Below are 27,006 nucleotides of genomic sequence, written 5' to 3'. Positions count from 1 at the left end.
TCAGAAATGTCAAGTAATTTTTCTGTAGTTCCAGTTTTCTTTTGTTTGTTGCTGTTTAACTGAGATAGTTTGTCAGGATTTCTAACATGTCATCTTTGTATTCATTTGCTGAATTTGTTGGGCCCTGGCCTCTTCTTCAGTTTCATAATCTTTCTTATACAAATGGTTAGACTCGTTGGGCAAGTGATCAGCCCATCGCAAGGCACCTACACACAGGATGACACAAACACGTAATAAATGCACACACAAACATCCATGCATTGAGTGGGATTTGAACCCATGATCCCAGCATTAGAGTGAGCAAAGATAGTTCATGCCTTAGACTGTACAGCCGGTGTGATCGGTCAGCTTTGTATACAGCCATTAACTACCGACATCTACATATCAAGAAACAAATAGCAGCTGTCAAATCTGGTGTGGCACAAAAATCAGTTTCCTGCGTGTACTCTTGTAGGCAAGTGTGAGAAGCACAGAAATAGGACACAGCCTTCTTTTCATTACTGTGTTCACTCTGGGATGACGGGGACAGAACTATGAAACTGAATGGTAAATAAGGGAAAACCTTGAGCTGGTCTTAGTATTAGGATGGATTATGCACAGCCCACAAAATAAATCTACATCAGAAAACCTAAACTCAGGTGACTGGATAACAAAATTCATTAAAATCTAGCACTGAAGTCATATTTTTGATGATGTGAGGGTTCTGCAGTTCTTTTACTTTAGTAATTATACAAGGAATAGACTCTTATGGTTCAGTTTTTCTTGCAGACATTTCATAGAAATGGGAGGCACTAAAGAGGAATGTGAGGAAGTGTGGCTGAGGATGTGCCAAGGCTGAGTTGGCTCATTAATGACATTTTTCAACTGCATAGGTTATGTTGAACTGATGATGGACTATCATGGATGATAAGTTAGAAGAAAGGATATGCAAGGGGTCATGATACATTTTAAGGTAGTATACTGCCAAATACTTGGCAAGACAGAAAAATCATGAAAATCTTCAAACAAGACTGTTCTCACAACAAAAATTGAAACTCAAGACCTCCAAAATACAAAACCATGATGCTAACCACTATGCTTTTCAGTGCTCAGACTGTAGTTGAACTGTGCTATCAGGAGTCCATCACCACTACCCAATCTTGACTTGCTCTTTTCAATGCAAACCTCACATTGATTTATCTCATTTTATATTCATACCATGAAGGGAAGACTCAAGTACATGTAGAATTTATAAAAAAAAAGTTATTCTTTATTACAAAAATAATTATTAGTTTATAATACCTTTCACCAAATTTCTGTATACAAAGTATGTTAGATCAGCATTACAAAGACTGTATTTGCATGAGCGTTTGAAGTCCACATACTGGAAGCTGAAGTTTTAAAACTTTAATATAGAAACATAATTCTGGTTTCAAATTATATGCAATGTTTCACTGGCATGGCTACACAATATATCACTTGAGGGAAGGGGGAACACTTTCAATTTCAAAAGGCCTGTTTGCCTTATAGTTCTTCTGCACTGTACAAACAAAAGTGCAACATAAAAACCAACAGGAGATCTGTGTACATAAAATTGTCATTCACTTCACACACATATCCTAACTGCCCATCTTATAGAGTGATTCTTATGATACAAGTGATGGGTAAACATAGTGAAATATTTGTTAAATATGACAAGGCAAGGGAAGTACCTTGAGAAAACATGCCCCAAAGCAGCTGTGTTCACTGGAAAGTGACTGTAATCATTCACAATGTCTGCACTGAATGTAAATGAATGCATAAAATTTAACAGTGAAATGCTAGTGGTTAGGTGTGATAAGACATGGCTGAAAAGCTATGACAAAAGTGTTGTACTATTCTACAGAAACATTCCCAAGGGAGAGGTTTTCATAAAGTGGAAATGTTTTTGTTTTAAATATGTAAAGACTGATGAACAACCCTGACATTAAAACAACGGGGGGGGGGACATCTTGCTCCATAAATAGCATAAATTTACATGTGAGTCTTAACAGAAGAATGGGGAAACATTATGACACTGATGAGCTAGTTAAAACTGCCTCTAGGAAGAAGTGTACAGAGTTCTTCAACAATAATATCATATAAATTAACTAGGGGCTGAAAATAATATATGTAATATGGGCATCAGTCCATTAACAGAATCATCACAAAGTACAGGCACTGAACTAGTACATGGTAGGATTTGCATAATATATATGAGGCATATATGACAATGATACTTCCAGATCACGATACAAATTCGGAAATATTTCAAGAACTGAATGTTAGAATTAAATTATATTTAATACTGTATCATGTAGACCAATTACTAGACAACAAACGTAAGATAAGCAAATATACAAGAGCCATTACTCTCAGCTGCATGTGTAATTTGAAACAGCAACAAAGGAATGGTGTTTTCCGTGCAGCCTGTGCTGAGATGTTAAGAGCAGGACAGCTGGAGCAATGAGTCAGTTACAAGACAGTTGCCAGCCTGTAAGAACATGAGCAAAGAAGCAGAGGACACTGTTGAGATCTGTCACCAGGCAACGACTGGTGAAGACATAGCAAACTAAGAAGACTTTATGTATGCTGTGGTTACAGTGATCTTTGGAGTGTGTAATTCACTGAGACTGTCGTAGTTGTTTGTAGTTACCTTCTGTAAGTGTTCAATTAACAATTACCAAACCAAATCCTGTAAATAGTCTCTAAAATTGTGACAATATAAATTTTCAATAGGCATTACACTAGAAGTATAATAATTTACCATCAAGTTTTCTGTTAATTAATGCTGACATTTTCAAAAGATAAATGACATAAAATGCAAAATAAAGAGATGAAATGAAAAGTGTTCTTTACACAGGGTGTCCAGATGAAAGGTATCCAAAATAAAAAATTTGTATCTCAACATTGCATGATGTGCTAAACAAAAGGCTCTGCCTAAGAGCATACAAAATTCAAATGATTCATGCACTAAAACCAAGTGACCAAGTAGCACGCACAGACTTTGCTGTGAACATGCTAGAAAGAATTGAAGCGTCACCCGATTTCCTCTGCCAAGTGTGCTTCTCAGACAAGGCATTGTACCATGTCAATGGAGTTGTAAATAGCTACAACTGCAGGATTTTGGGGAGTCAAAATCCGTATGTCACATGTGAGTTGGAGAGAGGCAGCTCCAAGTGAACGTGTGGACCGGCTCAATGCATGAAAAGTTGATTGGACAATTTTCTTTTCGGAAATGACAGTGATCGGACATTTGTATTTGGACATGATGGAGCTGTATGCTAAAACTATCCTCCAACAAGATGGCGCACCACCACATTTCTGCCACCTTGTTAGGAATCACCTGGACAGAGAAATGACTGGGAGATGGATTGGCAGAGGTGGACCAATTGCTTGACCTCCTAGGTCCCCAGATTTAACCCCATTCGATTTTCTCTTGTGAGGTTATGTGAAGAGCATTTTCTACCAGGTTACAATCAATGACATTCAACACCTGAAAGTCTGTATAAGGGACACTGTGGCTATGGTAACATCAAACATGCTTCAAGCAATGTGGAATAAGGTTGAATATCATCCGGATATTTTTCATGCCACCAAGGGGGACAACATTGAAATTTACTGAGAAAGTTATATATTTAGAAAAAACTTCGATAGTTCCCATTTGTAATGGTGTAACCCATAAATGTGTATAATAAATGATTTCTGAAATATCATTATTTTATCCTGGATACCTCTCATCTGGACACCCTGTAGTATGCTATACTTGTAAACACAGGAACCCTAGGGCAAGGCCATCATTGCGATGTGACTGGAGTATTTTTGATGAGACAGTGATTACTAAAAGAGAGAATTACTTATCAGGTAGTTTGTCCGTGTTTACACATATTCACTGTCTATGAAGAATGAAGTCCCAGGAGTCTCTCCACCGCAACCGAAGAATATCTGCAGCTGATAGTGGAATCGTGCCATAACTTAAAACAGAAAACCGCCGGAAAACAACCAGCACGGCTACCAACCATGCTCCTGCTAGAAGCTTAAAGACTGCCAAGCCCAGACGCCAGGATAATGTTTCACTATGCAAAGAAAGAGCAAAGAGTATTGCATCAGCAGTACAAAGCTAAACAGTTTATCAAAAACATTTTTTATGACAAAAGCCAGTCTCTCAACCTTTCACTGAACCACCAAAATCACATCTAAGTAATTAAATCATGAACTCCATGGTGCAGGNTCTACAGCAAAACCATCAATTATTATGGGCGTTATAACATACGTGTGCAGCTGGACGAAACATACACGTCGAACCCCCCCAGACGATTTAAATCCCTGACGAAACATACACGACGAACCACGGCAACGGGTTAAGCAGTTACCAGTTCAACTGCTCATGAAGTGCCATATACAGCCACATCTCCAAGTGATCTCTTCAACTGAGCTTATGCAACCAATATTTCAAAGCATTTCTCATGTCTGTTGCATGTCCTGCTCATCCCATCCTCCTTGACTTAATTACATTAACAATATTACCATGTGAAGAGTATCATTTATGGATCTAAGGTTACCCGTCATCACAACAAATGATTTATAATCAATCAATTAAGTTCTGAGACTGAGCCTGTAAAAAAATATAAAATTGAACTTATTGTCGCGTATTGGGCATATATCGCGACAAATAACTTCACGCCGTATTTTATATAGCGAATTTTATTTCACATTCGCACTTACAATCACACAATTGACAATTTAGAACTACTGCTATCTGCAGTATCACAAATACTACACTCCAAATGCCACAATACAACTGACTGGTTGCTGGCTAACTCGGAACTAACTCGGAGGTAGCTCGAGGACTGACTCGGGGGTAGCTCCAGGACTAACTGTGAATAGCCTTCGCTGCTCCTCATGTAGCCTCGATCGGACAATTGTCGTCTGGTGCCGTGTTACTAGCCACACTGTCCGGAGTTGTTGACTGCTGCCTAGCAACCGCGATATCCCTTGGTGACGTCACCGCGCGTTGCGCGTTGCATAGCTACCAGGATGCGGGGTGATTACTCGCCTATTACGCGAGCGCTACGTTACCGCTACGTGCAGCTGGGGAGGTAGGGGTCAACATGTCACATTATTAACAAATGATTCCTGTCCCCTTCAAAGTGACCCCCCCCATGTCAATACACTGTTGCCAGCATTTCAGCAAGTCCTAAAAGCAGCTGGTGAACACCTCTTTCAGAATGGCTGTGAGCTCCAGTGCTGCAGCTGCTTGAATAGCCTCTATATTCTCATGTCGCCATCCATTTAGCATTTTTTTCAGTCATGGAAACAGAAAAAAATTGCATGGAGAGAGGTCAGGTGAGTACGGGGGATGTTAAAGCATAGTAACACTGTGTTTAGCAAGAAATATGTTGACATGTAGAGCTGTGTGTGGTCTTGCATTGTCATGCAACCAAGTCCACTGTCCAGATGCCCATAGGTAAGGATGATGATGTCAAAGTGCCTCACGCATAAGCCTGAGTATGGACATGTAAAATTCTTGGTTGACAGTTTGCCCTTGTGGAACAAATTTGTGATGAACAATAAATCTGGCATTAAAAAGAATGATTATCATAGTCTTTGTTTCCGATGGCTGCTGCCTCACTTTCTTTGACGCTGGAGAACCTGTTGACCGCCTTTCGGCGCTTTGCCTCTTCATCTGAGGGTCGTACTGGAAACACCATGATTCATCCTCGGCAATGATACTGTTGGTGAACATAGAATTGTTCTGTGCTTCGTGTAACAAATCAGCACAAACTGAAGCTTGCATCTCCTTTTGATCCTGAGTGAGTGTTTGTGGGACTAGCCCAGTCCTCTCGCAGAATTTGGTGGCAGGTCAACTTATTGATATTCAGGGCATCAGCTAACATACACACTGTAATAGTACAGTCTTCCCATACCATGTATCTGATGTGAACCACATTGTCTTCGGTCTGTGAACTCAAAAGCCGGCCTGATCTTATGTGATCCTCCACCAACACCCTGCTCGACACCAATCACCTGTGCCACTCAAATACTTGCGCCCGGGATAAAGCTTCATCGCCGTAGGCATCATGTAGAAGCTGCCATGTCTCTGTGGCTGTCTTGCCCAGCTTCACACAAAATTTGATGTTAACTCGTTCAAATTGAACGTTCATTCTTCTCACAGCACAAACCCGCAACTGACATGGGTTTTCTGCCGCACCCTGCAGCCTAGTGGAGGTCAAACAAACTAACGTCAATAATACAGGTAAGCCATAAAAGTCCCGTATTTAGAACACCTTTTCCCGGAATTGCCACCATTTACCTAAGCCGAGATATTAAACCAATCTCGGAACTTTATGGACAAAGGTTCTATAAAGCCAATATACAATATTATATTTAAGCATCCTGTTGCACTCTACACGATAAATGATACAAACTCCGTCCTAAGTGCAAACAATATATATTATATGTCTTTGATCTTGTTCTTTCTACACTACATGTTTCGGCCTCTATCGGCCATNAAAATTTGATATTCTTGTAGTAGCACTCTAAAAATGTTTAGTTATGATGTTTTTAAAACCTTTTAAAATTTTAAAAAGAGCACACGTAGTACAGACAAGCAGCGGCACCCACACAAGAAGACTACATTAAATAACACCTGTAAAGTGTGAAAACAAGAACTAGCCACTCCAGCACTTAGACATAGGGCGAGTAACCCTAAGAATTTTAAATTTTAAATTTTAAATTTAGAGAAAATTTTAAAAGGTTTTAAAAACATCATAACTAAACATTTTTAGAGTGCTACTACAAGAATATCAAATTTGACGTGTGCAACACAATATCTGCATACCAGACACATATCAACGATGTAGATGTTGATAATACGAAGAATGTGACATTGTGTTTTTAAATGTTAAATTTTAGACTGGGTTCAGTGTGGCAGCAACGTTAAGAGTATACACCTGATGATGGCCGATAGAGGCCGAAACATGTAGTGTAGAAAGAACAAGATCAAAGACATATAATATATATTGTTTGCACTTAGGACGGAGTTTGTATCATTTACCAATATACAATATTGTAGCGTGTTTCGTGTGTAGGTATATTTTTATTATCTTTAAATTTAATACTAATATTGTAATTCAAGGCAAAATCTGAATTATGACACGTTGCACCAAATACGGAACCATATTAGGAGTTCAATGACCTTACACATATTTATATATTACCATCTGATGACGGTCCCAAGAGGACCGAAACATATAGCAGGAAATAAATTTCAGTGTGTAAAATACTGATTGATTATAAACCATTTGTTGTAATGATGGCTAACCTTAATCATATATGTTTATGACACACAACAGGATGCACACTGTGAAGATAAATTATGAAGTTTCTTTTTATATCATTTTCTCCAGCCTATTATTTCCAGTTTCAGAGGTTCAAATATTATATTATTCTCATTACTTTGTTCTTAAGCCTTTAGTGTCAGTGGTTTATCCATTGGCCAGTGCAGGTTCTACTAAATATGCCACTGATGGATCTGTCAGCCACCTTTTTATACAAATCCCACATGACCTGACCTAGGATCAAACATAAACCACCAAGGTGGGAAGCTAGAAACTAACTGCCAGCGCTATGGCATGACTGTATTATTGTGAACCAAAGGAAGACTCACTACAGAAATTAGTATAGTAAGCCAAAACACGTGGCAGATTCAGCAGAATAAACTTACCAAAATACGTGGTGCAAGTGTTCAACAAGAGCAGCCATTAGTAGCACTTTGAAAGTAAAGGCTGGTAAATAGTGATGTAGAAACAATGTACGCTCCACAAAGAAGTAGGGCACATAATGGAACAGGAACCCCAACAGCAATACTTCACCCACAACCACAAACCTGTACCATGTGTCTGCAGAACAAAAAAAGACTGGAAGATAGCAATACCCACGGTGTTCTGAAAATTCCTGGTACTGAAACAGTACCATCTGTATTAAATGGAAACCTGTATTTATCAACAAATGATCCAAGGAATGTATAATGTAATGTAATATTGCCTCTAACAGCTGACAAGTGTGTAACACAGAGACAGAAGGAAAACATAAACAAAAAGTCTGCTTGAATATTTACTCATACATTATTGTATTCTTACAATTTTATTCTGCACTCTGTTACCCAGAATTTGTTTAACAAAAAAACATGTCATAAATGGAAAAGAGTTAAGTCTGATGACAAAATATGTCCAGAATATTTAATGGGCTATTTTGGGGGAGGGGGAGAAAAACAAAAATGTGCATTGCTTGGTAAGTGGTATGCAAATACATAGCACTGATTTCTGGTTTGTATTTTTGATAATATATACATGCAGTAAGTACTGTGTAATATTTTTCATCTAGAAGTATCTGTGGTGAACAAATGGAAAAATGTTCAGATCCATTAGAATTTCATTACAAACAGGTTTCATTATACTTGCTTATTATGAAGATTTTATTTTTAATATCAGCTGATACTGACAATAAAGCAAATACTTCTGGTTCCATCCTAGTAACCTTAAAGCTGCTGAAATCCTTGCTTGTGTAGCTTCAGATGTTACTGTTCCTTGACTAACCTGGGGTGAGATCATAGCAGTGGCGACGTCGGCGAATCAGGTAGAAGGTCAGTAAAATGCTGTACAGTATGAGGCTAACAGACCCTGATAGCCACACCACCAAGTTTCCAAGCAAGTGTACTTGAGCCTGTAAGAGACCAGTGTTTTGGCACTTCACTGCACATTTCTTGTAATTTATTTCCACAAGTTTCATGAGAAATGCCTTTACAGCCATAAAAATGGAATAAATGATAACATTATTATTCAGTATCACTTATAGTACAATACTACAGAAAAAGTTCAGGAGAACATAATAAAATATTGAGGTCTAGTACAATTCTCCAGACAAGAGGATACACAGAAGACTTCTTAAAAAATGGAAACATTCTGCTTCACAATGCCCATAAACAGATCATCATACCTAACACTGGGAAGGATAATGTAGTAAAAAAGACAATTTTTGTTAGCACAGCTAATTTTATTATAAAACCCTTTACAGGTGGTGCAACTACAAGGATATTTATGGCAGCCATATGGAAATTAAGCTGCCTGGAATTAAAGTTACTTGCATTCTGTCGCTGAACCCCCTTCTGTTAAGATAGCCTCATTTTTATAATGGTTTAATATTGTAACGTGTTTGGAGTAGGTACTTCAATGGTAATGCAATAACAGTGGGCTGTTGCGTAGAGAATGCCGAAACAATGAACGTGTTTCCCTGGGGATGAACAGAAGGTTTGTCGCGCAACAGAAGACTATCGAAACAGCAGAAACAGAACTGTGAGAAATGGTGTCTGGTATCCGGTCCGCATAATGCCAATATATGACAGTTGGAAGCAGAGCTAGACAGACACATACGAACGAAACAGTTGGAGTCCAGCATATAGTGGAAACAGTAATTGTGATACCGCTTGTGGTAATAATTGTAAAGTGCGTGAATGCAGAAGCAAAGCACAATAAATATCCGCTACATCCTCGACAGCGTGAAGTTAATTGTTGTGTGACCTACCCAACACGTGACAATATACTGCACAGCAACAAAATACATTTTGAAACTTATGATTATGGTCATTTTTTCTGTTGATCCACTTAATGTTTGCATGTTTTACCATTTTAAAATTTAAAGGGAATTTTAGGCTATGGAAGTAATGACAAGCCTAACAAATGAATGAACTTATGTAAGACACGTCCATCTCACCTCTAAAGTCAGACTGACAACATTGGAACTTTGTTCCTGGTAGTATGTTGCAATGAATGTACTTCATTCTATTAATCTCTGCTTATATATTCATTTCTTGTCTGGCCAGACACAGCAGGTTCAGGTCACATCACATAAACAACTATTCACAGTTTGGATTTCTTGCATGGATAGCATAGGAACATTCTCAAAGGCTAATGCAACCCTTATTCTCCTCCTGCCCAGTTGGTATAGTGACCGAGCTGGGCTAGAAACCAGAGTTTCATTCTTCACAAGGAGAGATTTTATTTCCTCCATAGTACCCAACCTCCCATACAATGGGTATTAAGGGCTGCTCCCCACCGGTAAAGAGGCCAGGGCAAGAAGCTGACCACTCCCATACAATGTCAAAGTTAAGAATAATGAATCAATAGTTCCACTCCTTCCATACGTCTTCATGGCGTGGTGCCTAATTAAATAAGCACAGAGATAACGTTTCTCTTACTTTATAGACTGGAATGTGGACACATGCACAGTTCTGTCTTCACAGAGCAACGTTATCTTGTAGTGCAATTCAGACATCCTAGAAGTCATTCTTGAAAGAGTGTACAAAATTTTAACCCCTTTATGAGCAATGAATTTTGAAGGTGCTCAGGATGGAACAATCAACTAATAGAATTTTCTTCTTAAGTTGTATGTTTCCCTGTAAGTACAGTAGCTGTGTATTTCATATATTGTTTGTCACAACCTGTAGTTCAGAATATAATATTACCTCAAACTGTACAAAGATTAGTGAATAATGAATTTGAGAGGATGTGGAAGGATGCAGTCATAACATAATTTAAGTACCAACACCCCATTTTCCTTGAAGGGCTCAGAAAAACCACAAAACCTGGGTCATTGTAGCTGGTTTCTGGACTGAGTGTAACTGCATGTCATAACTTTCAACATATGAGTTTGTTAATCTCTTGACCTTCTGCAAAAGGTTTTGCTTGCTGGTGAGAAGTTACAGTGTCCTGGGCAAACTGATACATTATGTACCATCTGTTGTCACAAAGCTTGCATAATTTTACCAAGCAAATTGGTTTAAGCAGTAATGCTGGTGTGAGTGAATTCAGGGGGATTTGAATCATGGCCAAAGTATCAATTAACCAGTTTCTATAGATTTTCCTCATTGCTTTCAGGCAAATGCATGGGTAATACCTTGATTAGGCCATAATTATTTCCTTCTACATTCTTTTCTAATTCATTACTTCTATAGTCTGAGTTGCTGACAGTGTAATTACATAAACAACAAATATGCACACAAAGATTTACAACTGTATTATGAATCCTACTGCTAAAAGACAACTCCTCCCTCATCTATCATAATTACTTTATCCATGGCCAAATCTTCTGCTGGATGGAATACTCCTGCTTTGTAATCAGAAGATCCTGGAATCAAATTGGGCCGTGCTGTTCCTGGCTCACTGTATATATATTCCAAAATATCTTGCAACTGCCTTCCTGTGCATGTTGTTCTTTGCCCCCTTTTCCCACCTGCTGTTTTCCTGTTCAACCTCACTCCTTTCTACCAGCTAGGGAATAGGTGTGCATTACTTGGGCAAACATTCAGGATTTAGATTTCAACCTGATCACTGCTCTGGAGGTGGCAAGGCCCATGAGACAGCTAGACAGAGATTTCCGTAATCAGGGGCTGACAGGCGGGTATCTGTTTTCTAAATTCAGATCCAGTCTGTGTTTCTAAATGTTGGTCTCGGCCATTCCTATTGATTTACTCATTTCTGCCACATACTGCTAGTTTTTATATATAAAAGGTTGGACAAATAAATTTTGAGACTATACTTTTAAAAAATTATTTTAAGAGGTGCAGATATTAGCAACCTAGAATTGTTTAAAGTAATCTTCATTCAATTGTTCATAATGTTCCCAGTGCTTTGGCCATTGTTTGAAATAGCTTTTAAAATCCTGAACAGGATTGTCACAATTTTTTTCACAGATGATTTAATGTCCTCAAAGTCCAAGAAACAGCCTCCATTCATCACACTCTTGAGTTATTAAAAACAGAAGTTAGCTAGAGGCAAGTCAGCCACTGCCACTACCACTGCCGCCGCCACCATCAATGGCAAAACAGCATTTGTGCCATAGCCTTCCTTAGAAGATTCTGCCAGATTTGATCTGGTTTTCATTTCTTTGGGTTTTGCAACAATAATTTTATTTTCACAATGCAAGGTCATCAGCCTTGCATTCAATCCCAAACCTGGAGGAACAGGCTCCCCTTTCATTGCATTCCATGACCTGCAGGGCCACAGCTGACTATTCTAACCTGCCTCCACACTGGGATATTAGAACAATAACAACATATTGTAATGTGTTTTGCCACTGAAGACGCCATGGATGGCGCAATGGGAAGTAGGGGTCACGTGAACTCTGCGGTCTCGCGAGTGATGTCACAATATGAAAACTCAATGAGGTAAATTAGACATTCAGTGAACAGAGCTGGAAGCGAGTAATGGGAGTACTTTTATATGTATACATTACATACATTACATCCTTTGTGTGTGGGTGCATGTGAACGCTCACATGCATGTGCGCACTTGTACATGAACTCTCACAGCAAGCAATAATTAGTCTGGTATTCCCGGATCAATTAATTTCACTGAATCCACATCCCCAAATCCCACATTTATTCCTATCTGTCTCACTAGCATCACTAGAATCATGTTCTAAGCATCTGAGTAACCATCATTTCATACCTGATACCTGAGAAACCAATACTTCAAACCATTTCATTTTAACCATCTTATCCATGAGAAGGTCTGAACCATAATACACGAGACTGTTGCACAACATGTGAGGAGGAAACTAACTCTGGAAATGTCATGTATGATATTGTAATAAGCTATTAGTATTTCAACTGATGTGGAGGAAATGCCACTACTGGTACAAAAATATTAGTTAAGTTAAAGTTCAGTTCTGAAGTTTCAGTTTCATTTGACAGTCAAGGGCAAAGAGTGCAAATGAGTGACTTTAAACCAAACCTATTACCAACCAGCCCATGGCAAAGGACTTGGGTCCAAGACAGATAAATCCAGTGAAGATTTCTTGACAACCCCATCTCTATTGTGACGTGTCGCGCTAGCTGTACCCCCCCTCCCCGGAGCTGACGCGCCGAGTGGAGCCGAAGTGAGCCGAGTCCCAGCGTCCTGGTAGCTATGCAACGCGAGTCAATGCGCGGTGACGTAAGACGGCATGAGGTAACACCGTTGCTACGTAACAGGCACACACAGCCACTATATAAGAGAGCTGTGCTGCCTGTGAGGAGAGGTGTAATGTGGCCATCGCCGAGTTCAGTTCCGAGTTAGTTCTGAGCAAGCCTACGAGCGAGTGTGTTATCAACAGTTCTCCAGTCAGCAGACTAGAGTTGGAGTATAGCAGCCGTCGTGGAAAGAAGAACCGGACGTGTGTGTAATTGTGTAATTGGGAGTGTGTGGTACAGTGATACATAGCTCCCCTACTGTAAGCGTGTAGACTACTGAAGACAGAGTGAATTGATTTGCGAATAGGGTTATAAATTGTGAAACCCCGCAACAGTGTAAACAGATTATTGCGATTAGGGTTACAAAGTGTGAAACCCCACAACTGTGTGATAATTAATTTTAGCCGTTACTTGTAGGTTGTTGAATAAATCAATTAACGATCTCTATGGCATCTTCAGTAACGAAACACGTCACAGTATTATTAAGAATATATGGTAAGCAGAAGGTCCCATCTGCTGACCAACTGCATTATCATCTTACTACATCCAATAAAGGACATCCTGCCTTATGACATCCTCACCTCATAACTGTAAGGCAGACAGACTAAGTATGGACTCAGGGGAAAGCTAGATAACTGAAACTGTTATACATCTCATTTTAAAGATGCAGGAGGTGATGTACTTACATTGCTGTGTGGACTGACCCAGTAGGCAATGCCACGGGCCATGAAGGGCCATTCCAGAGGCTCACTGCTGTACATGTGGTTTTGGACATTCTCTTGATTGGCAAAGAGCATCTTGTATTGCAGCTCAAGGAACTTTTCCCAGAAGCTGAGACTGGTAGGTCGTAATGGGATCATCTCTGCATTCACAAGCTCTCGTTCCCGATCCTTCTGATCCTCATCTATAAGTGATACGATAGTACGACCAGGGTGAATTAAACAACAGTTATGATTAACAAGAGGAAGAAATTTGAGAACTTTCTTCCATATAATGTTTTTGGATCATTAGTAACATGATAACAATTTATCACCATAATTTCGGATTAATTATTCATTGTGTAAGCAAGCCTTGATTGTATGTCAAACACACAATTAAACTGCCATGTTTTGAATACAATGACAGACATTCCTCTTTTGCTCTTGTAAGCATGTAGGAAGATGTACACACATAGCCCAACAAGTAGCTAATTCCACAGAGCAGAGTACTTGAGAAACTCAGCTATTGGAGAAACCTTAAAGTTCACAAATGTCATCAGTTTGACTAACTACATGGAGCAGACCCTTTTTGAGTAGTTAATAGCCATTCAGCTTCTGATGAAATTCCCCACCTCATGTTGGACCTAAAAATTCATTACTGTGACCACAAGAACCTACCACTGGACCCTGTCTTGAGCCAGGTACATTAAATACACAACCTCCCACCCTACATTTAAGACACATTTTAATATTATCCTCCTACCTCTGTCTAGGTCGTCCAAGATGTTTCTTCCCTCCAGGTTTCCTAACCAAAATTTTATAAACTTTTTCTCTCATGCAGGCTCCACTCTGCACACCTCATTTTCATAAATCTGAGACTACACCTAAACAACACTTGTAGAGATGCCTGCAACCGTATCTTTGATGACATTTTAAACTACAAGACTGCACTTAGGCCTGCAGCTAGCTCACAGTCAACTCTCAAGTACCACAACATCAACATCTCTGTAAGTGTGCTGCTCTCCATGTATCATTTTAATTTTAAAACAAGTTTATACCCACCTGAATTATGTATTTTTGGCTTATTCTATTACAGAGGACTACTCACACAGAGATTCTGTAGAAGCACCACTCGACTGTGGTATCACTTTCATTTTTGTTACATTTTATACGGTCAATCCTGACAGGCACCCTCCATATATGTATATATATTAATCTTTGGGAACAGACCAAACAGAATGGATAAATACCTGAGCTCATAAGCACAACTACAAAACTTCCTCACTACACTGTCCATTAAAAATATCTGATGATGATGTAAGATAAACTCCAAAACATATGACTTTTGGAACTACAACACATAAAACTGCTACCTCACTGAACTTTTAACTCCTCTAGCTGGTAACCTGACTAGGCACCTGTCAGCCTTTAACTGCACTATCAGCAACATCCCAAGTTTGTCCTTGCCAATCACTAGCTCAAAGAAAACTGTCACTGCTGTGCCAAACTAACTGAAGCATTACACCTTCAAAGGTTGCAGTTTTCACTGAATATGTTGGTTCTTTCATCTGAAGGATCAAACAACAGCTATATTGAATTTTCTGGAGTTCAGAATTGTGCTGCCCTGTATACTGTGTGGCTTTGAAACATGTGATATACTGGAAGTTTTGGTATATCTCATGATGAAGGAGTGTATAGTAATGATATTCAAAGTGAAGCAGATATTTTTAAACTGAAGAGTGTTTCTTCAACGATAAACCCAAAAAATGTTTAAATTGATCAATAAATGGGTAATGCAAGCATGAAGAATCCTAGACTGGAACAACAGTGATTGGAAATGGGAAAAGTTGATGGTTCTTACCATTCTAGTAAAATTCAATTTTCTGAAAACAGTGATCTCACTGTCACAAGTGCATTAAAGGCCTTCAGGCCACATTTTGATATTTCAGTAATGGGCATTACAGTTACTGAAACAAACCTGTGTACTGTGAATTTCAGACACACCCAAGGATTAACTAAAATTAAAATCAAACCTTCTCAACAGGCAAGATGTTGACAGTGATGGACTTCATGTGTATTTTGCTATCCAAATGATATATTTTAACAAAAATTTTATTTTTAACACACTAAGTTTCTTATAAATACATATCACAAAAGAGGTAAAATTAATTTCACAGCTTTTACATTTTGGAATAATGATGAAATTGAAACTTCTGAAGGAAATAAGAAATTATTCAAAATTGATCTGATTTTGAAACACTCAAACAGAAAATTTAGCAGCCTTCAAAGATTAAACAAAAATATACTCTTGATGCATCCCTGACTGTTGTAGGGCAGACTGGGATTCAAGCAGTCCATTCCCATGAAAGATGCTAATTTTGGAATAAAATCCTTCAATTTTTGTGCCTCATCTATCAGAGAACTATGCAATGGAATCACAACAGATCTAACAGGGACGTCCCATCTGAGTCTCAAAACAAGTGACACACATTATGGATGTACAGTTTCTACAATTCACCAGATCTCTGGTGCCTTCCAAATAAATATGGTGTAAATGTAGCTGGTACACTGCAATGGAGCACAAAACTGAAACAGGGTGAACATACAGCTGTGCACAGCCAAAAAGTGAGGATGATGAGCTGGACACACAAGAAGCTCATGTCATTCATTTTAATACATCACAGTGATGCCATGGTGACAGTTTCATAAAGTGGAAAAGACCTAAATAAACCAAGAGGTATATAGGGACATAATTCATTCATGGGAGGAGTAGATATGAAAGGTCAAAGATATCAACCATAAGAAACTGAGAGAAAGAGAAGCACAACCTAATATACAAATCTGTTCTTGACGCTGCTAAATATTTCAATATATACAGGGTGTTTCACGACTTTAGGGCATAACTGCAGGAGGTGATTTCCTAGGTCTTTGTGATCAAAAAAGTTCATATAAACATGTGTCCGATTTTGGACAGTTACGGAGTTATGACCATTTTTTCATTTCTGTATACGCTCTCGTGTGAACCGTGTCTGTCAGCTGGCGGGTCGCTATTTTTAGCCAACTACAGACAGAGCGTTCTCGTTATCTCGACACTTGAGAGCTAAGGCGGGGTGGGTTGGTATGTCCGGCACGGTTCACAACCGAGCGGCAGCCCCTGTTGCGGCTGGTGGTGGCATTTTCGAAAATCAGCTTTAAGCACCAATAAATTCAAATTAAATGTAATTTAACGAAGTTAAATTTACATTCATACTTTAAATGTATCATGTATTATGCTGGTTTATTATTTTGTTCCATTTATTGTCAGTAATCGTTACCTTCTATTCTGAGTTTAAAATGGTCATAACTCCGTAACCGTCCAAAATCGGACACATGTTTATATGAACTTTTTTGATCACAAAGACCTAGGAAATCACCTCCTGCAGTTATGCCTTAAAGTCGTGAAACACCCTGTATATAGCCTTTGTGCTTTACAGAGAAAGCTAAAATGAAAAGACACCAACTAATGAAATAACTGTTTGAAATATATATAAAGGCTTTAGAACCTCCTCACCCTGAAAGACAATCAAAAACACTAACACATGAGGGACTGATGACAACACATTTCATAGAAAGGATGTCTCCATATGAGATGCAAACCAAGTCCAAGAAAAGATGTACAGTTTGCTGAAAGGCAAGTGAAAAAGAAAGGACTTCATTTTGGTGTAAGGATTATGGAATAGGTTTGCACTTTGACAAATATTTCAGTCTACCACAACAAAGCCAATTCCTATAGTATACAAAGTGTGATCTCATAAAGGAAAACTTGGATGAAATTTTAGACAACCTGCAGCATCTTCTGAATATTTCACAAAATTTCTAAAATACAAATAATAATAATAATAATAATGAAAGAAAAACATGCCATAAGAAATGTCTGCTACAACCCCACTTAAATACTGCTGTAGTGTATAACTGGTAGGGGCTTAAATGCCACCTTGAGGGGTTAATATACAGGGAATGGAAAAATAATGAAAACACTAAGAAATTGAGGAACAGAATTTGAGCCACATTGAAAGAACTTCAGTTGGCAACATTGAATGTTCTTCTTCCGTTTGTTTACACTCTTTAGTGCTTGTATCGGTGAATTAATTATTGTGTTGAGTGACAGTCGGTGTGAAAGACTTGAAAAATGGGAGAACTGTCTGATGTTGAAAGAGGACAGATCATTGGTGTGTGTTTAGCTGGAGCATCTGTAATAAAAACTGCCACATTATTAAGTGTATCGAAAGTGATAGTTTCTCAGTTTATATCCACATACACAGATCGTGGGAAGGCAACAACGGCTAAGATGAACAGTGGGCAAAAATCAACATTCACAGAAAGAGATCATTGTACATTGAGAAGGACTGTTTTGAAAAATCACAGAACTACTGCAGCCATAGGTGACAGGCAGCAGAATGGAATACTCATCTTGAAGATTCTGTGCTTCCACACAAAAAGTGTCCGATATGAGCTTCATAAATCCAACATCCACAGTAGGGCTGCAATTACTAAACCTCTGATTAATGTTATATTTTAGCGCTCTGTTGCACTGATTTATGTCCATGATTTATTCTAACCGTCTTACAGTGCATACATTTATTCACCTTACTCTTCTCTCTTGCAGTACACGTTTCAGCACAAAAGTGCCATCTTCAGGTGCTTTTCGTTGTACGTCAAACTACTTCATTGCATGCCCTGTTGTCTTTATACTAACATATATACTCTTCATATATATTGATAAATTTTAAATATTAAAAATATTAAAACTGTTCAGGATTTGTCATCCTTATGTCGTATCTCAATAAGCGAGTCACACCTATCTTCCTCTATCGGAGCATTCTTCCTACTTTCGTGTGTGTATTGTGCTTTGTGTTGTGTCTTGCTCCTGTGACTGCGTGTGCTATACTGCTGGGAAGATAGGTGTGACTCGCGTATTGAGATATGACATAAGGATGACAAATCCTGAACAGTTTTAATATTTTTAATATTTAAAATTTATCAATATATATGACGAGTATATATTTTAGTATAAAGACAACAGGTCATGCAATGAAGTAGTTTGACGTACAACGAAAAGCACCTGAAGATGGCACTTTTGTGCTGAAACATGTAGTGCAAGAGAGAAGAGTAAGGTGAATAAATGTATGCACTGTAAGACGGTTAGAATAAATCATGGACAAACCTCTGATTACTGAAAGTAATGCTCAGATGCATAAATGATGGTGTCACGACCCTAAAACGTGGCCATCAGACAACTAGAAATGCATGCGTGATATGGCTGGATGAGCTGTCCTTCATGCTGTTTCCTACATCAGGAAGAATTTATTCCTGGAGAACACCCAAGGTAGCCTACAATCCATTATGCCCGGTTCCAAGACTGAAACACTAGGGACGTTTTGTGATGGTTCAGGCAGCAATATTGTGGTAGTCTGTTGGTCCCAGTATTACCCTTCATGGCCAAATAACTGCAAGGGAGTATGTGGACAGGTTGGGTAATCAGGTGTATCCCATGATCCAGACGATATTTCCAAACTATTATGCAGTTTTCCAAGGCAATATTGCCCCCATTCACACAGCTGGAACTGTTCAGTCATGGTCTGAAGAGCATGAAGGTGAACTTCAACATCTTTCCTGGTCAGCACAATCACCATATCTGAACATAACTGAACCTCTCTAGTTAATTTTGGAGACTACAATGAGGAACAGATTCCCACCTCCAACATCTCTAAAGCAACTTGATATTCTTCAAGAAATGGTAAAAAATTCTGCTAGAGACCGTTCAGAACTAGTACAAGTCCATTCCAAGGACTGCAGCTGTATGGAAAGCAAAAGATGGTCCAACAGCAAATTAATAAATAATGTGTACAATATCTGTAGTGTTTCCATTATTTTGTCCAGACCCTGTATATTTATATCTCCTTAATAAAATGGAATGTAACCATTTAAATATAAGTTAGAAGAGTTTAAAAACAAGGGCTTAGGAAGAGGCTCTAAGAAGGACTGAAGTATTATGTACTTGCACTAAGAAACACAATGATTTATACAGGTCACCATCTAAAGGCAGTGAAATCCACGTTATGATGGGTAACACATGAACTTGGATTGGGACAGACAAACAATGCAGACAAGCCATGAAAGAGAGGATAATTCTGAGATGAATCTTCAGGAAACAGCTTATGAGGATGGGAGTTAGATGGGACTGGCTAAAGATCATGCCCAATGGCAGACTTTGAGTTCTATTGCCAGAATAAGTTCGGTTTATTACGAAAAACCTGCCAACTTTTAGTATAACGATGCTCCTCCACATTCCAAACAGTATCATCCTGATGAAGGATACGATCAGTCACAACCTCATGTTGATTGAAACCCCAGTCAGGCAGCTGGCGACCACTGAACTTGAGTGCTTGGCTGGAGTTGACATGTACAAGTCGGACCTGTCAACATGAAACAGACTATAAATTGTGTTCAGAACACTGTACAGTAAAATCGTGGTTATGCATCTGTGGATTACCCATTCTGTAGATTAAATGAGGGACTTCTAGAATTCCAATGTTATTGATTATAGTTTTGTGTAATAATTTAAGTGCTTCCCACTATATCTATTTCAGTAATATGTATCGGTGACATTTTACAATGACTTGTACTTGACTATCCATCATCTCAACCTGGTGCAACTTCTGTTCTTTTATTCATCATCATCATCATCATCGCTTACAAGGCTTGAGCTTGTTAGTCCATTCCATCTCCAACATAAAGCATGTTTTAATATTTTACTGCTTTTTGCATTAACCTAGTAGAGACCATGAAACAGCAAGTTTATGGGGGAAGTTTGAATCATGAGTGTGACTGGTCTACTTCATGGACATTCCACTATGGTGGATATGGCAGTCAAAGGAATAGACAGTCAAGGGAACAAGCAGAGAGTGAAAACTGTTTCATTTCACAATATGGTGGGCTCCTTCCCAGAATATCATCCAGTTGTTTAGTATACACTTTCAACATGACATCTCAGTTTTGGAGCAAAAGTATCCTCATGCCGCAACAGAACATCAATGATGTCACAGTGTCACACCTCATCTTGTTGCAACCTCTTTGCTAATGATTCATAGGCTTATGCAAGATGGCACCACACCATACACAGTGAGTATCAACTTGGACTTCTACCATGATACTTTGGCCCAAGTGTAATTTCTAGTGGGTATCCTGCATGTATGAGAATTTGGCCCCCCGCAGCACAAACTTTAATCTGTGATTTCCTTCTTTGGGGAATAATGAAAGGAAAACTGTCCCCCCCCCCAAAAAAAAATAGCATCAGTGATGGAGTTTGGAGTTTTGTACGCAGCTGTGTTGGGTGTTTGTGCAGGATGTGTGCCACTGGGTGGTAATGGACATATAAATTCATCTTTTGGAAACTGTACAGCAGAACAACAACCACACTGAACATACACATCATTACAGATAAATCTCCATGCTTTGTGCTTATGTACACATGCAGATCTGTGTTGTTACTTTACAATTACAGTATCTCTGCAAAGTTAAAATTGGGAGTAATTTCATGTGCCACCCTGCACCACTGAACAAAAGGCACTTTTTTCTGATGGAAAGAAATCTGTCTCACAGATCAGTGACCAGTAAGTAATAATTAAGTGGTTTTCAGGGTTGATAATGGGAATTTCCAACTACTGTTTTTAATTATCCACACTACTTTCAGTTACCATGGACAACTGAGAGTATACTGTAATGTACTTTATGTTATCCTGCCTTCACGCACGCATGCACAATAAAAATAGATACATTCTTAAAATGCTCACAAGTGATTCAATGGTGTGCCAGATGTCTCCAACCTGATCCCTATTGATGATGTCAACACGCCACAAGTTCTGAGCTGGCATAGAGACATTGTAGTCGATATAGCAGCTCACCTCCTGCAAAAATTGTAAATAAATATTTCTAGCAAGTTACAAGATTCTGGAACAGTTCAGCCAATTATATTAATTCTGCACATACGAGGGGGGACCCAAAAATAACCGGAAACGACCTGTTGCGCGCGCATGCTTTGTAGTTACCAGTTGTGCTGCTAGGTGGTGTTAGCTGGGGGTCTCCCGCGACTGTTAGTGAGCTGGCGTCAGTCTGAGTTAAGTGGTTTGTCTGTGGTGCTCTGTTGTGTGCGTTCCTGTTTCAACCCTTTGGCGATTAGTGAGATGGCCAACCAGAAGGAACAAAGAGTGTGCGTGAAATTGATGAAGATCGTCGAAAGACCATTGACCAACTTTCTGAGGAAACGAACATCTCATGGAGCACGGTCCAGCGAATTTTAACCGAAGGTTTGCACATGAGACGGGTGTCTGCAAAATTTGTTCCTCGCTTGCTCGGAGATGACCAAAGAGAAAACCGCGTGAATGTTTGCCGCGACTTGAAGAGTGAAGTGCAGTTTTCCCTAACAGAAAGCAAAATTTCACGCACACTCTTTGTTCCTTCTGGTCGGCCATCTCACTAATCGCCAAAGGGTTGAAACAGGAACGCACACAACAGAGCACCACAGACAAACCACTTAACTCAGACTGACGCCAGCTCACTAACAGTCGCGGGAGACCCCCAGCTAACACCACCTAGCAGCACAACTCGTAACTACAAAGCATGCGCGCGCAACAGGTCGTTTCCGGTTATTTTTGGGTCCCCCTTCGTACCTCACGCCTACTTCACTCAGTCTTTGACAACTTTGGTCATAAACATCAATGAAATTCAGCTGAAAATTAAAAATATCATTTTCTTCCAATTTTTTTCTTCATTCTTACACTCCTACCGAAACAGCAATTGCTTTAACTGTAATATTCTGATGAAGTACAGTACAAAGTGTCAATATTGAACACACCACCTNCTAGGGATGTGCTAGCCTTGAATTTTTAAGATTGGGGGGGGGGTCTCCATTTCAATTCCAATTTCCATTTTTCACCCTCAAACTTCAAGAATTTTCTGACAACTGCTTTTGCTTTACATGCTAGTGCCTGATTTCAAAAGGAATCGATAATATATCTGCCCAAATGGATGACAATTATTTTTTCTCCTCTTGAGTTGCAAAGCTACCAGTCATCACAAATTTGAATGTAAAATATATCATTATCATAATCATCTCCTCCACCTCCTACCTGGACAGATTTGGCTCTCTGACCTGTCCCCATTCAGAATTAATTCTGAAATTATGAATCGTATAAACAAATGGTAGTATTCCTTGGACAGGGATGTGCCAGTCGCAAGACCACTACCTACACTGGATGACATAAACAAATAATAAACTCAAAGAGACATCCATGCCTCAAGTAACATTCAAAACCATGTTTGAGTGGGTAAAGACATTTCATGCCTCAGACTGTGTGGCCATTGTGTTCATATACACTGAATATGAATACTGAATTCATGGTCATACCTGGAGAGATGACCTTACAAATATGTATTCTAGTGAATCAGCCTTTAAAGATCATATGACAACTGTATTCAGAATGGCACTTGGCAGAGGACCATGCTCTAACACTATCCAGTACAATGAAGAAGCTCTGTAGAACTGCTTTGCCAGTGAATCAAAACAATGGCAACAGATCTCTCCACAATCAGTACTCAAAGTATGAGGCATATCCACAAAATAAGTTCCGTTTGCAAATATTGCCGCTGCAGTCATAATGGTGCACATGCGTGCAGAGTTTGTTGGTCCTTTGGGAAGGCACAGATGCCATTTGCAGATAATAAAACTGTGTTTACTCACTGTCCTGTGTGTTTAGAATGTTCCAGAAAATCGAGAAGCCTGTCGCACATGAAACGCGGTCTGTAATCTATGTCTTGAACGCAAAAAACATGAAACCAGCTGACATTCATCATAAACTTTGTGAGGTGTATGAAGAATGTGCCACAAGTGACTCAATGGTGTGGAGACAGATGAGATACTTTAATGAAGGAAGAATGTGCATGATGATTCGCAGAGTGGCCAATCATCTGTGGTTAATGAAGATTTGGTGCATGCAGTGAAAGAGAAGATTCAAGAGAACAAGTCACCACTTTGTCACTTTCCTTACATTTTCCACAAATTTCACATTCACTTCTTCATGAAACTGTGTCTGATAAACTTTGTTTTCAGAAACTGTGTTCACACTGTGTTCCAAAGATGCCTATGGAAGAACATAAAATGAAACATCAGGTCAGTGCATTGACCTTTTTGACAAAATACAGTGAGCAAGGCGATGACTTCTTGAGCCGCATAGTCACAGGGGATGAGACATGTGTGTTGCGCATAACCCCTGAATTGAAGCAGCAGTCCATGGACTGGAAGTACATATCATTGCCAATAAAGAGAAAATTCAAACAGAAAAATTNCCACAAAGAGGAACACTATGTAAGATTTGAGGCTTTCATGGCAGTGACTATGAAGAAAGCAGTCTTTTGGGATTTGGCACCGTGTATATGTGGTGTTAACCGACGTTTCGGAGGAACGTATCGCCTCCATCTTCAGGGTAGAAGTCTGCTTTTACCGGTTCTCACGGTCTCTTTGCTTGCAGATTTCTTATATTTTTCCTCCTACCCTGAAGATGGAGGCGATACGTTCCTCCGAAACGTCGGTTAACACCACATATACACGGTGCCAAATCCCAAAAGACTGCTTTCTTCATAGTCACTGCCATGAAAGCCTCAAATCTTACATAGTGTTCCTCTTTGTGGAGGCTATTCAACGACACATTCGATGACTCAAGACGCTACGAACCAAGAAGACTAAACTACTCTGTACCCTTTCCTTCCCTCTTAGATGCAGAGACCAAAACACCATCCCTTGTTTCCTTCAGTTCAAACACCATATAAATTCTGACACTGCCGACAGAATCTACAGATGCACGAGCTTCTGTTTGCTCCGTGAACGCATCCACCACACCAGGCGGGAGCTGGATGTTGTATCCAGAGAACTGTTTAAATTACACCTGCACTTGACCCAGGACTTGTCAGCCGATGACTGGGACCTGATCGATCGCATCACTAGTGAGAAGGCTCTATGCATCGCTGATGACATAAGAGCCAGGCACTGCAAGAAGTTTCAACATTTGCATGAGGCCCAGCACCGATCCGACCCACCTGACAGCAAGAAGACAGTGATCAACCTGAGTGATGTGCCATTGGATGAAGTGGCTTTCTCGGCCCTGAGCAAGGGCCTCAACTTTGCTGTGGCTCCGAAGTCTGTTCCCATCAAGGATATCCTGTGCGGGGTGGAGAAAGTGATAGTGGCCCTGCCTGTAGAGACTGTGGAGGAGATCCGACAGGAGACGGTCAGGATTCTGAAGAACTCCCGCAAGCCAAAGGACAATCTGACTGGTGCCAAGAGAAGAGCCCTTCGGTCCTTAAAAGCCAATGAGGCGCTCACCGTCCTTCCGGCTGACAAGGGTAATGCGGCCGTGGTACTGGATACGTCTGACTACAACCGAAAGATTGCTGCTCTCTTGGAGGATAAGGCCTACAGGAAGTTGAAGAAGGATCCTACCGATACCATAGAGCGCAAGACTGTTCTTCTCCTGAAAAAGTTCCCGACTGCTGAGGAGGTCTGCCAACAGCTACGACCTCAAGGCTCCAGGCCACCTAGACTCTACGGGTTGCCAAAAATCCACAAGCCTGACGTTCCACTAAGGCCCACTGTGAGCACCATTGGCTCTCCCACCTATCGCCTGGCCAAACACTTGGCTGGACTACTAAGCACATACACTGGCAACGGTTCACACCACGTAAGGAATTCCATGGAATTTGTTCACACATTGGACTCTCTCCATGTTGATCCCCATGACATAATGGCCAGTTTCGATGTAGTGTCACTCTTCACCAGGGTGCCTATAAAGGATATGATGGATCTGCTAGGAGGACATTTCGAAGAAAACATCTTGAGACTCTTCCGCCATATCCTGACCACCTCATACTTCAACTTCAATGGCCAGTTCTATGAACAAACCGATGGTGTGGCGATGGGCTCGCCACTTTCTCCAGTCATCTCTAACCTCTATATGGAGGACTTCGAGGAGAGGGCACTTGACTTGGCCCCACACAAGCCCCGCTGCTGGTTTCGCTACATGGACAACACCTTTGTCATCTGGCCACATGGGCCCGACAAGCTTAAGGACTTCCTGAACCACCTAAATAGTATCCAGCAGTGCATCCAGTTCACAATGGAAACTGAAACTGAAGGCCACCTCCCCTTCCTGGATAGAGATATTTACAGGAGACCCGATGGTTCCCTGGGCCATAGAGTGTACCGCAAATCCACCCATACAAACCTGTATCTTAACGCTGCGTCCCACCACCACCCTTCCAACATGCAAGCTGCACTTTCACCATTGGTGCACAGGGCTAGAGCACTGTGTGATCAAGACAGCCTACATACGGAGTTGGTGCTCCTGAAGGATGTATTCAAGAAGAACGGATACAACAACCGGCAGATCCCCAGAGTTCTCAACCGTCGGCCCAACATCAGCCGGCCTGAAGACAAACCGGGCTCAGTCGCCTTCCTTTCCTATGTTGGCNTCGTGTATGGCTAGGCAACGGCGCGATGCACTTCTCGCTTAAGGTCACGCAGCAGTAGGTCGAATGTTTATAGCTCGTTGCTAGGCAACAATCAGCGCACCAATGGACTTGCGAGATAGCTATCACGTGACTTGTTTTCTATGCAACCCAAAATGTAATACAGCTCTTCAAATAACACGCGGTTCCGCAACAAATTATAATTATAATTATTTTCCACGTATTTTATCATTGGGAAAGAAGTTACATACTGAAGCCCAACCTTTAACCTTGCCTTTCTCTTCCCCAACACAAAAAACCCAGCTTGTCCCAGCTCCTTCTCCCCCTCCCGCACTATTGTTTTCACTTGTATACTTGCCCTTCCCCCCTTCCTTCTCTGCTCTCACATAGCTGTGTATATTTCCAACACCAGTCTGCTTTTACCGGTTCTCACGGTCTCTTTGCTTGCGGATTTCTTATATTTTTCCCTCTACCCTGAAGATGGAGGCGATACGTTCCTCTGAAACGTCGGTTAACACCACATATACATGGTACCAAATCCCAGAAGACTGCTTTCTTCAGAAAAATTCAACTTACAAGATCATGTGCACAGTGTTTTGGGACAAAAACTGTGTTCTGCTTGTGGAATTCTTCCCTCAAGGCTCATTAATCAATGCAGGTGTCCACTGCAACCCATTTAAGAAATTGCATCATTCGATCCAGAACAAATGATGTGGCACGCTTACTTAGGTTGTTGTGATGCTT

General features: G+C 40.1%; 1 protein-coding gene across 1 annotated transcript in view; it reads right to left on the bottom strand.

The window, feature by feature from the left end:
- Window positions 1-1,216: 1,216 nt before the first annotated feature.
- LOC111870428 (protein O-mannosyltransferase 1) overlaps window positions 1,217-27,006 on the bottom strand; it is a gene marked incomplete at its 5' end in the record, with an annotated part of 66,323 nt that continues 40,533 nt past the window's right edge. Inside the window, 6 exon segments of the mRNA XM_023862728.2 lie at window positions 1,217-4,073; window positions 7,724-7,898; window positions 8,595-8,721; window positions 13,693-13,910; window positions 20,006-20,159; window positions 21,537-21,650. Coding sequence (XP_023718496.1) covers window positions 3,887-4,073; window positions 7,724-7,898; window positions 8,595-8,721; window positions 13,693-13,910; window positions 20,006-20,159; window positions 21,537-21,650 — 975 coding nt within the window. The 3' untranslated portion in view covers window positions 1,217-3,886.

The sequence above is a fragment of the Cryptotermes secundus genome, unplaced genomic scaffold (assembly GCF_002891405.2).
Source record: "Cryptotermes secundus unplaced genomic scaffold, Csec_1.0 scaffold1428, whole genome shotgun sequence".
In the NCBI taxonomy this organism is placed as follows: domain Eukaryota; kingdom Metazoa; phylum Arthropoda; class Insecta; order Blattodea; family Kalotermitidae; genus Cryptotermes; species Cryptotermes secundus.
Note: the sequence above shows the minus strand (reverse complement) of the source record. Positions and strands in the feature narration are given on the sequence as shown.